Here is a 15,308-nt window from a genome sequence, read left to right as displayed (position 1 = left end):
CACACACACACACACACACACACACACACCCCTCCCCTCTTTTTGGGGATGGCAGTGACTTTTATTCTATACCAAGGTTTGGTAGATCAAGGGTGGGGTGTATGCAGTGACCTTCTCAAAAAGGTGCTGGACACCCTGCCTGTCTAGGGTCCTGAGTAAAGAGTAGGGCCCAAGCTCCGCCACCCGTTCCTGCACCACCTGCCTGTTGTCTGGGCACCAAGAGAGGGGACATATTTCTGGGGGACAGCTGCCAAAGCCAGGCGGGGTCGAGAGAGAGGTTAACGGGGGAGAGGAGGCTATTGATCCGGCGTGGAACTCGAGACAGAGAGCGCAGCAAGACTAAAGGGGGAGCTGTGAGACCAGACATTAACAGCTTTCAGCGCTAATGATGCCCGTGCCAGACGGGCAGAGGGAAAAAAAGGAGACTGGAGCGGCAGCTGGGATTGCTCGCTGCCTGCACCCGGCCGCCTCTCGGGCGAGGAGGAGGAGGAGGCTGCGAAGAAGGAAAGGGAGGAAGAGGAGGAGTGGGAGGAGGAGGGGGAGGAGAGGGCGAGGGGGCCAGCGCAGGGCTGGGCAGGGGCAGGGCGGCCTCTCCCCGGCCGCCGCGAGGTGGAGCGCGCCGGCGGGTGGCGGCGTGTCCGGCCCTGCGCCGGCCCGCCCGCGCGTCCCTCTTCCCGCCGTCGGGGCAGCGCGGGGCCAATGAGGAAGTGCTCCCCGGGTCCGTCGCGGCCCGCGCCGCCCCCTGCCCGCTACTTCCTGCCAGGGGTGGGGCAGGGGTGCCCTTTCCGCAGACCCCGCCGCCCGAGCTACAGCCGGAGGTCTTGAGCGTCCTGCGCAGTACGCGGAGGGGCCCCCTTTCTTGAAGGGGGCTGTCGCGTTCCCCCAGGCCACAGACCGGGTCCCCAGTCCTTGTAATCAACGTCCAAGGGCCTGGGTCGCAGGTTGGGATTTTGGGCGCGGGACTGCGGGCAGAGCCGGGCAACAGGCACACCGCGGCGATTTGAGTCAGACCTGCCCCCGGCGCTGTGTGACCTTGGGCAAAACGCTAACTCTTTCTGGACTCACAGCGCCAATTCTCCGGCGGAGAGCTGACAGCCTTCGCGAATTTAGGAGTCTGGGCGGGTTGGGATGACCAGTTTGTGGTTTTCTTAAGAAGTTTATTAAAGGTGCGTGTGACCTTTTTTTCTTACTTAGGCCACCACTTTCCTGGGAAGATTTTCACGGTGGGGCTAGATGGGGAGAGAGAGAGGTGCTTCTGGACTTTGGACCACGTGGATGTGGGGTGTGGGTGGAAGTGGTGGGCAGCTGTGTGTAGTCGAGGTGAGGGGACTACCGACTCCTACCCACCCCCTCCCTGCCCAGTCCCCACCTCCTCGGACGCCGACCCTGCAGCCCAGTCCGCAAAATTGCATGCTAGGGCACATTTTATTGTTATTAAATTTGGGGGGGGGCGGTGTTTGGGCAGGGAGTTTTTTCTGTTCTTGCTGCGCTCCAAGTTGTTGGTAACTTCACCCCACCCAAGACCTTGGGGGCGAGCAAAAACTCCGTGTGTCCCCCAAGGAAAAGGACCCGAGGGAGGCGGCGCGCCCAGAGGCGTCACCGCCCAGCCACTCGCTTGAGCGAAGCCGCCAGAGCCCGGCCTGGGGGCGGGGTGGGGTGGGTGCAGCTGGGCTCGCGGGCGAAGCCCAGCCCTGAGCCAGGCCCCGACCCGCCCTGGCCGCCTCCCGGCCCAGACCAGAGGAACTCTGAGATGAGGGGTCCAGCGCGTGGCGCGCCCAGCCGTAGAGGCAGGTCATCAAGCAGACAAAGTTGGCCGCGACCTGGGGACGGACGGGGCGCGGGGTGGGGGAGATGTCCACGCGGCTGCGGCCTAGCCTTGTCCCCAGGCCACGGACAGGCCCCCACAACTCTTGTCCTCGCCGGCTGGAGATCAAACCTCTGACAAGGCAGCTATGTCCTTCCCAGTCTGACGGGCGATTTCAAGTCCTGCCCTGGGCGGAGGCACACTGGAGGTGGGGGTGTGTGTGTGTGTGTGTGGGGGGAGACACGTTACTTCCAGGTCTCAGTAATTGTCAGGGGGGGGGCGAGAGGGGACTGGGGACCCGGGGGGGTCACCCACACGGGTATCTAAGGAGATCTGGCCACGCCCACTTCTGGGTCAGCCAGTGCAAGTCCCTCTCCCACGCGGAGCACTCCTGTCCCCTTACCCCCACGCTTCCGACAGACCCAGGCCTCAGGGGGTGGGGCCCGTGTTTGACCCCAAGGAGTTAATGGGGGGAACGCACAGACTTAGATGAATATTCCTTCCGGAATGGGACTCACGCAAGGTCTCATGTCCCCCCCCCGCATTGTGCTCTTAATTCTTTCCTTCTCTCAGTATCTTTTATTTTGTCCACTTGGTTTTCTCAGAGTTTGTAATATCAAGATTTCTATGGAGACACTTTTTGGAAGTTTAACCCCGACCCCCCAATAAAACAAAAGTAAAACCAACCAAGCTACTTCTCCAGCGAGACGAAACAAACTGACCATCGCCCCCAGTCCCCCAGTCGACCCCAATCCTTTTACGCAGCCCCTCCCCCTTTCAATCCAGAAGAGCTTTTGGATGGGTGGGTGGGGACTTGCGTTGATTCAACTTACTTCCACGCACTCAGCTCTCCTCCTCCCTTCTCAGGGGGTCCTGCTCCCAGGAGGGGAGGAGGTATGAAGAGGATTTTCTTTTATTTAAAAATATCCTCCTCCCCCTCCCCTTTTGCGCTGCCCGTGCACGGGGAGAAGAGGAGCGCACAAAAACGCTGTTTGCACGTGTGGCCGCCCTGGACTGAGGGTGTGCGCACGGGCGAGTGTGTGTGTGTGTATGTGTGTGTGTGTGCGCGCGCGCGCGAGTATGTCTCTGTGTGTGCTTTCTTGTTCTCACACGGTACAATGTTAAAAAGCCACCGCTAGTCGCCCCCAGTGCTCCGACTCTCTGGGTCTTTTTGTCTCTAGTGCAGATTAAACGTCACGTCCGCACTTGAACTTGAATTTTATCCCATTGTACAGAGGCAGCCCCAGCCATAGAGAGACCGAGAGCTCCCAGAGAACCCGGACTCCGCCATCTTCACGTTGCAATCTATAGCTCCCAGTCCGCGCCCGCACCGACCCAGGCGCACTGGGCGAGCCGCCCCTCAGCCCCGCTCCCCCCGGGCCCGCGGCGCCAGGGGAGCGCTGGGGAGCGCTCGCGGGGACCCGGCAGCTTCTCCGGCCGGCGCCAGCCTGCCAGGTGAACTGGGAAGGAGCCGCTCCTGGAGTCCCCCCAGAGCCTCGGAAGGGTCAGTCTCCGAGAAAAAAACAGGCAGCCCGCAGAAAGCCCAGAAACAACCGAACCGGGGCAGTTTTACATTGCTTTGGGTTTTTTGAGGGGGCGGGGTGAGGGGGTACGAGACAAGTCCCCAAGTTTTCTTTGCTTTTTTTTTCTTTTTCTTCTTTTATTTTTTTATTTGTTTGCATTTTTCTCCCCCACCCCCCCCCCCCTCCTGGTAGAAGTGCGCTTTCCACCTACCAGACCCTGAAAGAAAGTGTCAGGAACCGGTGCAAAATCCGGTTAAGTTCAAGAAGACATTTGGAAGTCCCGGAGGCCAAGCAGTTTGAAGAAGTGTAAGCGATTTTTTTTTCCTTCAAAAGAATATATTTTTAAAGAAACCAGCCAGTTCGCGGCAAGCAACAGCAGATTTTTTTCCTTGCCTCTTTCTCCTATTTTAGATCGACAGATTTTTCTTTCCTTTTTTTCTTCGCTTTTTCTTTTTGCAAACAAAGCAGAAAACAGCATAGAAGAAAGCGCAAAATACAGAAGAAGAGGAGGAGGAAGAGAGGGCAAGAGAGGAAGGGGGGAAAAAAAACAAAACACCAACCCGGGCAGAGGAGGAGGCGAGGAGGCGCGGCGGCGGCAGCGGCAGCGGCGGCGGCAGCGGCGGCGGCGGCTCGGACCCCCTCCCCCGGCTCCCCCCATCAGTGCAGCTCTCCGGGCGATGCCAGAATAGATGCCGGGGCAATGTCCCGCCGCAAACAGGGCAACCCGCAGCACTTGTCCCAGAGGGAGCTCATCACCCGTAAGTGTCTGCGGCGTGCGCGCCAGGGGCCGGAGGATGGGGCTCCGGGTGCCCGGGGCTGGGTACACAGAGCCGGGCCGAGCGCCGGGGCCGCTCGCGGGCTCGCAGAGGCAGCGGCGGCGGCCCAGAGCATGGTGGGGGGCGGGGGGGGCATAGGAAAGTTTCTTTGCAGCCCTGGGAGTCGGAGCGCTGCGCAGTCAGACGCGCTTCGGGCTCGAGGGCCTGCGGAGCGGGCTCCGGGCCGGGGAGGGGGCGCGCAGGCTGGAGGAGGTGTGTGTGCACGCGGAGCCCGGCTGGACGCTCGCCCCTCCGAGCGGCGTGTGTGGCGGCGGCGGCGCTGGTGGCGGGGTTTGGAGAGGAGGGGGAGGGGGCTGGGGGAGCGGAGGGGGAGGGGGGAGCCGGGAAGTGGGGAAAAGTTGGCGAGCGCGTGGGTCCGCGCTGACGGCGCTGGCGGAGGAGAGCGGGGTGCGCTCCGGCCTAGGGGAGACGCGGGGCGAGGGGCGGCCGCCGGCTCCGAGTCCCCGGTCGCTGCACCCGGCCGGGCAGAGCGCCGGCCACGCCGGTCTTAGGATTCCGCCGCCGCCTTTCTCTCCCCTCCTCTTGCTATTTGCAAAAGAATCCAGCTGCGCGGCTGTTTGCTGGGCTCATGCCCCCCCTCCCCATTTTCCCACCTCCGTCTGTCTCCTGGGATGATCTTGTCTTCTATCCCCCACTCCAAAAAAAAAAAAAAAAGAAAGAAAGAAAAAAAGAAAGGTGGGGGGATTGGGGGCTGGTGAAAAAGCCCCGCCACGGGGAAAAAGAAGGGTTGTCAGCCAGGATTAGGAAGACAGGGATGTGCTTGTAAAATAGGGGGAAAAAATTAAAATGAGAGAAAAAAAAAAAGGAAAGGAAAGGAGAGAGACCTATCAGTCTCTTACCCATCTTTCTATCTCAGTATCTTTCATCTTCCTTCTCTAAATAAACAAGGCAGATCGGCGTGGAAATCCACCGGCTGAAATCGTGTGGATTTCAAGCAAGTGGCCGGGCAGGCAAAGTCAGGCAGCGGGGCAGGGACTCAGCAGCTTCCAGTGCCCCAGTTGGGTTTATTTAGAAAAGGGAAAAAGCGAGCGCGAGCGGGCCAGGTACGGTGTTTGCAGGGGAGCTCGCCCCGAGTACCCGCACAGTTGCACGGGAAGGTCGGCTCGCCGCGCTCCTTGCCCGGCGCAGCCCGCGGGGCCGCTGCTTCGCGGCGCGCGAACATCTCCCCGTGGTCCTTTCTCTCGCGGTGCCTAGGTCGCCGTTGCTTTTTTATTATTTTTTAATTGCAATAGAAATAAAACATCCTCTGGGTGCCATCGAGACCGTGGGCCGGTTGTGTTCCTGCAATCCTCCGAGCACCTCGTCGGGCTGGGGCCGGGCAGCCCGCGCGGAGCTGGAGAGGGCTGCGCGCCCAGCGGCAGCCGAGGACTGGCTGCGGGGCGGCCGAGAGCCGAATATTTATGTTATATTTTTAAAAATTTAAATAAATAAATAAATATATAAAGGGGCTCTCCCCTCCCCTGAACACCCAGCATAGGAGCCATCTGCTCGGAGCATTTGCTGCTGCCACCTCTCCTTTGTTACAGGAGATACATTAGTAAGAATTTGTGGATTTATTATTGTTTTTTGGGGAAGGGAATAGATTTTAAAGTGGGGTTCGCCTTGGGAGAGGGATGCGTTTTTGGAGGGAGGAAGGAGAACGTCTCTTTTATTTTTCACCATTGTAACATCAAAGAAGACTCACTGGTTGCATTTTAAACAAAATGTTTTACAACCAGATTTGAGCCTGGTTTGATCAAGGTCCTTTTGGCCAGTTGACATTTTGTCCTTTACCAAGCCAAAGCCATGGCTTATCCCTCCGCACCCCCACCCCTTTTAGGTGGTGTCCTGGTTTGTTACAATGTCTATATTTGCAAAGGTTAATTTCTCTAGGAGGCAATTTGCCCCTCATAGCCTCTGTATAATTGCCAGGGTTGTTTTTGAGGAGGGGGAAGTTGGGGGGGTTGGGGAAGGAGGGAGTTGTCTGGGCTGCATTGCCAAGCTGGAAGCAGCGAAAGGAGCCAGGAGTGTTTGCAGTTGTGTGTTTGGGGGGGAAGAAGCAGGTAGGTTTGCTTTGCTTTTGCTCTCTCCCCCTCTGGCATTCCTGGGACATCAGGAGAAAGCCCTGGCCAGAAGGACTGGTGGCAGCTGGTCGTGGGGGACAAGGCATGCCTGGCGCAACATCCTTCCATCCTTCATTTGTTCCCCCTCTTTCTCAGCCTTGCTCGGAATGGTGCTGGGGAAAAGCCGCTGCCACTGGAGCAGGGAGGGAGGGAGAAGAGAGAGGCAAAGGAGAAGAGGTGAGGAGGAGGAGGAGGCAGGGGCAGAGGATATCTCGCCTGCCTTTCAGGGGCACTTGGAGACCAGGGCATGTGCAGGGGGTCAAGCAGGGAGAGTGGTCCAACCAGTTTTCAGACAAGGCTATTTATTATCAAAAAGCAGCTGGCTTCTCTGTCCTGTGTCACCCGGGAGGCAGGAGAGCAGGCAGGGGAATGGCAAGAATTGGATGCAGTTGAGGCTGCATGGCCTGGGGAAGTGCCTCTCCAGAGTGATGCAGGGGTCACGGGTTTAGGGTGCTCTGGAGCCCTGGCCAGCAAAACGAGTGGTGTCACAGCCCTGACCCTGGGGTTCACATTTTAGATTTTAAATGTGAAAGAAACTACCCAGAATGTGATGCAGCTTCGGTGGGGTGGCAGCCCCTGGCTCTTAGAGACAGTGTAACTTAGGGTGACTGCTGGTCTGGGAGACATGAAGAGCATACAAACAGCAAATAATCTTAGGGTGGGGGGCATTGCAGAAGAGCTCTGTAGTGAGCCTTGTTTACTGTACAGACAGGGCCGGAGAGAAGAGAAGTCAAGTATAAGACAGGGTGGGAGACAGCTGGGGAAGAAAACCTGGGCTTCTGGTTTGTTTCAAAATGTTTGACCCAGATGGATATAGCTTTTAGAACCGGAGGACGACAGACACAGCTATTAATAAAAACAAACACAACGCAACAGTGACAATACTGAGGAGGGAGGAAGAGGGGCAGTGGCTGATCAGGCAGAGGGAAGGGCTGTGAGCTCGCAGTGCCAGACAAGGAGAGTAGGGGAAATGAAATGAAGTCCAGTCCACGAAGGAGTTCTGAGGCTTTCCGAAGAAAATAAGATGTCCCTGGTAAATTATACAACCCTAGCGAAGGTGATTTTTTCCAACAACCTACCAACAGGTTTCCTTGGAAGATCAGTAATTTTCTGTTTGAATTCACAATTTTGCAAAACAACTAGAGACCCAAGGTTTGACACGGAAGTTAGGCTAACTGTGTTAATTTCACGGTTGCCTTTTAAATTGGGCTTTGCTATAGCTGTGTGTTCTGGAGGCGGCTAGGTTCACAATGACCTTAACTCTCTGGGGTATAGTGTATCTCCAGTTGTCCACAATCTTTCAAGATTGGGCCTCTGATAAATTTCATAAGACATGGGCCCCTCTTTTTTGCCGGGGGGGGGGGGTGGTTGTTGGGGGGGAGTGAAGTTTGTCTCCCTTCTGCACAGAAGGGAACCCCATATCATTAGAAGTGTGATATAAGTCAGCTGCTCTGATTCCACGGGAGAATAAAAATGTGTTCATCAAAGGTGTTATGCCAGGCTGATTTTATTCATTTGTAATTCACACCTGAGAGAAAACAGCCGTGAGCGTATTTTAACAACCTTTAATATTTTTAAAGGGTATTCTTTCCCTCCCTGAATATTATGTACATATGCATATTTCTTTGAGGGTGGGAGCTTGCTATCTCCCTGTGCTTTGGCCTTGGCGATTTTTGTGTGGCTTTCAGAATATTTCGTACAAGAAAACGAGTCATTTCTCAAGTGCTAGAGTGAATGCAGTTGCTTTGGGGAAGCCGGCCTTAGGAACGTGGAGGAAGGCTGAGGTCAGATGGCTGGGGGTGGCGCTTTGCTGACCACGGTGCAGGACTCCACAAGTCTCACTGACCGAAGAGAAAGGCCAGCTTTGGGTGCATCTGACAGTAATTAGCGGTATGTCTCAGGTGAGATGGAAGCACGCGGAACAGTTCGTTTACAGATATCAGCTTCCGACTATGGAGAGCACGAGTTTCTAGCTCCTTATCAGTCTCGAGCTCTTGGCGCTGTCTTTTAGCTTAGAACACGTCTTGCACCAGGCCTTCCCTTTTTCCTTTTCATCTCCTTCCTTGATCGCTTTGCATTCTCTGTTGCTTGTTGTGATAAAATACTTTCCAAAATAAACTTTCAGTTGAATTGGCTTTTGGTTGATGGCAAGCCTGAAACGCCGAGCCGCGCCTGGTGCCACTTGGCAGCTAGGGGGAGCTCGGTGCCCGTGTCATGGCTTGGCGCCTTCGCTACAATGGGCCAGGAACGGGCTTCCATCAGCCGCCCAGGCAGTTTGCCTTGCTGCAAAATGTCTTAAGTGTGAAGTTGTAATATTGATTTTCCTGCAGAGATTCGAGCAGGACAAAATGAGAATATAAGTTTGAGAAATCTATTTTCAAGCTATTGGCATTGATTTACAAGCCCTCACTAGGCAGATGGGGGCATTTTTCTTTCTTTTTTTTTTTCCCGCTTCTTTTCCTGTTTTTTAAACAATTAAAATGGTTAGTTTTGAATGGGTGTGTTTTCCCCTATGAGTCTGTGGTCTTGACTTTCTGAAAATTCCATTAGGCTGTTAAGGCATTCATGATGGAATGAGGAGGTCTGGGAAGAGCATACATCATTTTGTCCATTTCTGTGTTGCATGTCACAGACCCAGGGAACGGTCGAGAATCGCTGCTTTTGGGAGTCATGCTCCTAAAACAGTTTGATGAATGGAAATCCTTTTAGCTCAGGTTTTATAACACTTGGATTCTCAATTCCATTTATTAGGTAATGTTCCCACTGTACTAAGGGAAATAGCACCATTCCCCAAAGATATCAAATGCCAACTCAAATAACGTGTAAAACTTTGTTTGGAAGGAGTATAGGCTTGCTAGACCCAGCGTTGCTAATACCTTTCACCCCAAACAGTGCCCTTAATGGATGGCTTTTAATGAGACTCTTTCTGTCCTAAACGTGTAATTTAGTGCTGGGGAATATGTGTGCTTTTGATCATGGGATTTCTGGATCTATAATGTCTTCTCCAAGTTCAAGAAATCTGCAGACAGCACAGTTAACCTCGAGTCTTATGCTTGAGTTCAGTATATGGGCAGAAGAGGTTGCCCTGAGACAGGAAAGAGTGCTTTATTCTAACCTGAAAGAGAAATAAATTAGGTCAGACAAAAGCCTAGTGCTGTCATCAGCTGAGAAAGAGCCTTCACTCTCCAGTACCGAGGGCCAGCAATTTAGCTGATGATTTCTCTACTTCATTTAATGTTTGAATCGAGCCAGTTGTAAGCATATCGCGGCAGCGAGCTCATTTGACAACTCAAGAGATGAAGTGGCATAGGCACCTCGCAGCCTTGGGCTGGGCAGTGGCCTTTGGCCTGTAGAAGACCGTTAAAAAAAAATTCACTTTAGAAATCCCCAATCCTTTGCCTTGGAACTTGGGAGAGTCTCACAAGCTGTAACTAAACACAGACCGCAGCTATGACGATGCTTGACAAAAACAGTACATGTGGGGAGGGTAGAGATGGGGTTCTTGACCTCTGAAGGCTGCCTCCTGCCTCTCCTGTGGCTTCAGGAAGGCCCCTCTGGCTGCTGACTGTTAGGGCCGACCTTTAGCTGAAGCGCTCCAAGGACCTGGGACTGCAGGTGTAATGCTGGGGTCACATGTGGGAGGACAAGGAAAAATCAACGCTCTCTGGAGACTGCACCCAGCACCACCCGGTCAAGTGACTGATGCCGGGGACCATCCCTCTCCGAAGGTGGTGATAGCTGTAGGCACAGGGACAGATTTTTTAACGGGGAGAGGGCGCAAAAGAGAAGCGGGCATGAATGTCTGTCATCGAGCTGCTCTGAGTATGGCTTTGTCACTGCTTTATTTACACCCACGACCGGGCCTGGGGTCCTCGGTATTCTGCCCCCTCCACCCCCAGCCCGCTCCCTACTCCCTATGTAGTCTTTCTTCTTTCCCAGGGAGCCAGATGCCCGTGAGAGCTGCTCATGTTCTGGACCCTGTTTCTCTACCCCTCCCCAAGAAAAGCCGTTTGTTGACTGCCCCTCTTGAGCAGTAGTCCCCCCGAGGCGTGGATACAAAGTGCCAATAGCAGGCTATTTGGAGACCCTTGAAAGCAGAGGGACACACTTCTCCACACTTCTCACATCTTCTGCACGAGCCAGTGGGGTGGGGGCGGGCAGGGGGAGGGGGACAGCATCGTTTTTACTGGCAAGAGTGACACCAGATCCAGGTTTGATTAATGGTGCTACATTCACCAGGACTTTTCGTCCGGCATTTTGACATATGCAAGTCTTTTGTGTATTTGCTGAAATTCAAGAAATTCATTCTTTATTTCTTTTTCCACGAGAGCTGATAATCTGCTTGGTGTTGAATTAGCCAGTCTGAGCTATTTTAACTATAATGAAATCCCAGACCACACAAAATTAAGTAACTTCAAAGTAAAAAAAAAACACAAAAAACAAAAAACAAGCCTCTGTTGTACACAACTTTTTTTACGACCCCCCTTCCGCTGAAATAGAAATCCATCCGCGGATGTCCTGATGAGTTCTCTCCTACCACGACGTGCAGAAAGGACTCAAGAAAGTTGAATGCCAATGTTACTGTGATTAACGTGTGCTTCGGAAATGGATGTGCTGCTAGGATTTTCTTTTTCTTCCTTTCTTTCTTTCTTTCTTTCTTTCTTTCTTTCTTTCTTTCTTTCTTTCTTTCTTTCTTTCTTTTCTTTCTTTTTTAATGGGGTCATGTTTAAATTTCTCCCTTGGACATGAGCTATTGAAATGGCTTGTGTCCTTGCTGTTTCGTTGTCAGCCTCAGAGGATGTCCTCCAGCAAAAGGCTTGCAGTCCGGTGTCCTGTATAGAGGGTCTTTTTTTTCTTCCGCTTAGCACCTTTGAAAAAAGCACAGCATTAAATAAAACAAATCTCTTCATTTGGCCTCAAAGAGTGCTTTTAGATCCCGTCATTATGAGCCCTGTTGTGGCTCGGAAGATTTAAGGCATTTGCAGCTTTGTGGACTCTTCTGAATGTGCTTGGAAGGATGTCTATGGTGGTAAATCTTTTTTTTTTCCCTTTAAAGCAACTATTTTATTTATCAAAACATAGGTCACTCCATTCTTTGGTTTTGTGGACTTGGCTTTTTATTAGTAACCTCTTAGGAAGGGACAGGATCTGTGAATGCACCTGAACGCTGTTTTCCTTATTCATTTGGCCTTTTTTTCTGCTCTCGAATGTGTGAGATCAGGCCCCCTGAGCTCGGTTTTTGGACTTGATGTGGTGTGGGGAAGGGAAGGTTGGACAGTCCATAGCTCGAGTATTTTTCAAGGAGCTGTTTTTAATATGCCAAAGTGTTCTGAAACCAGGGTGGGGTGTATAGGGCAACGTGTATATATGGGGGGTCTTTCTCCCACTGTCAGACTTTCCCCTCCAGAGTCTGCCACTGGGCTACGTGATTGAGGTTCTTCCTGTACCCCACACCACCTCCCAGGGATCAGGAATGCCTGCCTTCCTGGAATGCTGGCCAGGCTCTGGCCTTCCCCGGCAGGCCCCCTCAGCCAGACCCCGGGTCATTTCCATCGGTGGCCGACAAGGTCCTGTACCCACAGCCTTCTCCCTGCCTTCCATCCAGGGGCCAGAAATCTCAACAATCTCATTTGAGGCTCATGTGGTGGTTGGCATGGAGCTGACAGGGCCTCGTGGGGGGGTGGCCCCGGCATGCACCCTTCCTCCTAGCTGATCTGAGGGTGGTAGGGAGGAGGCCTTTGGAGGGTGTCAGGGAGTTGTGGGGCCGGGGCCAGCAGCTTTGAGACGCCTGGCCCCGCTGCACTGCTCAGCCGTCCTCCTGAGAGGGCAGGTGGTCTGGGGAGGGGATTCATCTGTACAGCAGGGCCTGCTTCCACCGGCCAGGCTGTGTCCTCCCAGGGCCAGTGGCGGCCCTAGGCCTTGCTGGCTGCAGGAATTTGGTGGCCAAACGCGGCTGGGTCCCGGACAGTGGCTCCCACCCTCAGATGTGTTCTAACCCCTCCTGGCCCTCTGAGGACATTCCTCCTAAGGCATGCCTGACTGGGCTGCTGGGCTGCTCTTATCTCTGCCGCCTCTGCCGGGCACTTCATTATTCCCGATGTTCGGAGAACTTCATAAAACCTCTTGTCGTGCCTTTAAGCGTCATCTAGTCATAGATTATTTTCTCCACCAAGAATTGATTCCTTCTCTCTCCCATCCACCCATCTCCCTCCTCCCCTCCCCATGGTTGTTATTTTCTCTTGGATCCAATAAATTAAAAATTGACGGCAGCTCAGAAAGTGTTGTGCTCCGTCGAGTGTGCGTGTTGATGGTGGTTCAGTGTCGCCTGGAGTCGCAGCCCCTCCCGGAATGTTCGCGGGGAGGAGAATGAAAAGATCCCTTCGCAGATTATTGGTGAGCATGGGCTTGCTGGCAAAGGCTCCGTCTTCGTAGGAAGCAGGTGTAAAGTCTCCAGTCGGATGCAGAGCTCTGGCGGAGGGATGCTGAGCGTTTCTTGTAAACATGCGTACACATCATGATGGCGGCTGTGACGTTGGTGGCACACGATTTTTAGAGCCTGGCACCCCTCCCCCCACATCCTTCTCCTACCCACGCCCCCATCACTGAAACAATAATTCTTCCTATGTTTCTCCTGGACTGTGGCTTAGCCGTTAGAGATTTGGATTTGAATCAGTGCAGGGTAAGGGGGACATGGGCCCGGTGCTGTGTGTGCAGCAGGGCACACACACTGTGCTCTGGGGACAGCAGGCGGTCGGCCCCTTGGCTGGAATTCCCCGAAGGGCAGGTGCAGAGGCAGTTGTTACAGATGGACCAGGGCGGGTGGGGCCCTTGGAGCCCCGCGTGTGGGGGAAATCACTGGCCAGGTAAGGCCATGCTAAGCCTTTGCAGCTGCCGGGGGCCTGTTGGCTGCTTGGCTGGGTCGGTGTTAATGATGTCTTTCCATTTCTGTCTTCTGCCCCAAATTCCTTGCTGGCCGAGCTCAGGCATGGGGGAGTTTGTCTTAGGATCAAGTGCTTCCCCATCTACTTAACGACAAATATCCGTTATTATTTGTGAACCCTGATTTCATTGCTTCTAAATGCGTTTATCAGCTGGGAGGAGGCGTAGCCTTGTAAATAAAATGTGGTTTTGTTGTAAAGAAAATTAACTCTGTGTGTGTGTGTATGTGTGTGAGAGAATATATATTTGTCCATGAGCTTTGGGATTTCATATTTCAGAACCCACCCCAACATGATATCGTACATTTGAACAAGCCGCCTGGTGCATCCATTCATTTTTCCTCTTAATGAGTCAAACATTTTAGCAATCCCTGTACTTTATTCGGCTCATAATAGCGAGAGCGGCAATATTTTCCAGAGCCGCCTGACACTTGGGGAGCCTTTCACGAAAGCAGAAATCATCTCAGAGGAAAGACCTCATCTTTGCCTTCTTTATTTAAGGCCTGAGTTTGCCGGACAAGACAGCCTGAGGGGCTGGTTTGTTGGGCCTGGGAATTAAAAAAGCTGTTTTTGTTATGTGTATTTTCTCTTCCCTGGTGCTTTCTTATCTCTGGGTGGCAGTTTGGGCCGCTCTGGCTCTCCCAAGCTGGGCCTGGTTCTCTGAGCTGTGTGGGGCCGTGAGGCCCCGGGTGCCCACAGGACAAGAAAAAGAGGGTACCGGGAGGGCCAGACACAGCCTACTTTGCCCTTCTCCGAGCTGGGCCAAGTGGCTCTTTCTCCTTTTATTTCTTCCATTATCGATAGAGTTCTAAGAAGGGCCGTGCACATGCACATGCGTGCGCGCGCGCGCGCGCACACACACACACACACACACACCCCACACACCCAGCTCAGTATCCGCCTGCGAGCGGAAATGAAACCACAGCCTGTCTTTGGGGGTGTCTCCGAAGGCTGTGAGCACCAGCCTCTGGGCTCAGCAAGCTGTCTGGGTCTACCCGCTGTGACCCAAAACTTGACAGTTGAGGGGTTCATGCTGCCTCTGCTGCCTGAACTTTGGGGGTGGCGTTGCCACCTTCCTGGGAAGTATCTCACTCAGCAGATGAAGCCCAGAGCCCCACGCCCCCCCAGGGGGGAGAGAGGAAACCCCATTCTTGGAGTAGGGTGAACACCCGCTGTCATCTTGAGTTTTACTTTCAACACTGACAGTGGGAGGGAAGATTTGTTTGTTTCTTTTGCCCCTGGACTCCCTTGGAGGCAGCGAGCTGGGTCCTGGGTCCTGGGTCCAGGAGGTGGGGTTCAGAGCTGTCTGTGGGATGGGGGCAGGGCCTGGCCGCCCAGGGGGGTTTGGCTGCCAGGGGGCCTTGGCTGCCAGGGGGCCTGAGGCAGGAATCAACTGCAGCACAGCGAACAGTTTCGAGTACTTTCAGACTCAGTGACAGGGACTCACAGGGCCTGGGAGGAAAGTGAAAAGGCAGAGAGAGCCCAAATAAAGGAAAGAATACCAGATGTTACCAAAAAAAATAAATAAATAAAAAGGAGAAAAAGGAAAAAAAAGTGCTGGTACCAAGTCCTCAGCAAAAGATGGAAGGCAGAGAGGCAAGAACGCCTGCGAACAGGTTTACGTGACCTTTGCTAATTTTTTTTTAAAGTAGTCTCTGTTTCTTTTGAATGAGAAGGACGGATTGAAACTATGTAGCTTAAAGCCTCCTAGCAGGGAGAAGGTATGCGTGCTTCCTAGAACTCCTCCCGGGAGAGCGGACAGGCAGGGCTGAAAAAGTTAATGAAAAGCAAAACAAAACAAGGACAAGAAAGATGAAATTATTAAGCGGAAGGAAGCACCTCCCCGTCCTCAGAAAGGATGGTCACGCTGAAAGTGTGGCCGCTTTGGTGACGCAGCAGAGCGCCAGGCCTGCTGGCAAGTGGTAGGTCAGACGGGACCAGGTACTGCCGAGCTGCCCCTGCTCCTTCTGAGTTCTCTGTTTCATTTTGTCCTTTTTTGCTTTTCAGCTCATTTCCTTTGTGCCTCTCTCCTTTTTTTTTTTTTTAACAAAACAGTATTTTGACATCCTCCTCCCATTTATTAGAGTTCCCTCTCTAGAAATGGC

At 53.4% G+C, this 15,308-nt stretch overlaps 1 protein-coding gene across 1 annotated transcript in view; it reads left to right on the top strand.

Moving 5' to 3' along the window:
• Positions 1–3,094: 3,094 nt before the first annotated feature.
• The window catches only part of BCL11B (BCL11 transcription factor B), a 93,580-nt gene continuing 81,366 nt past the window's right edge, over positions 3,095–15,308 (top strand). Inside the window, exon 1 of the mRNA XM_045775419.2 lies at positions 3,095–4,085. Within this exon, the coding sequence (XP_045631375.2) occupies positions 4,028–4,085 (58 nt within the window). The 5' untranslated portion in view covers positions 3,095–4,027. The remainder of the gene's footprint in view (positions 4,086–15,308) is intronic.

This window comes from Ursus americanus, chromosome 26 (genome assembly GCF_024610735.1).
Source record: "Ursus americanus isolate L20-20 chromosome 26, mUrsAme1.1.p, whole genome shotgun sequence".
In the NCBI taxonomy this organism is placed as follows: Eukaryota; Metazoa; Chordata; class Mammalia; order Carnivora; family Ursidae; genus Ursus; species Ursus americanus.
The sequence above is the reverse complement of the archived record's forward strand: the minus strand, read 5'-3'. Positions and strand labels throughout refer to the sequence as shown.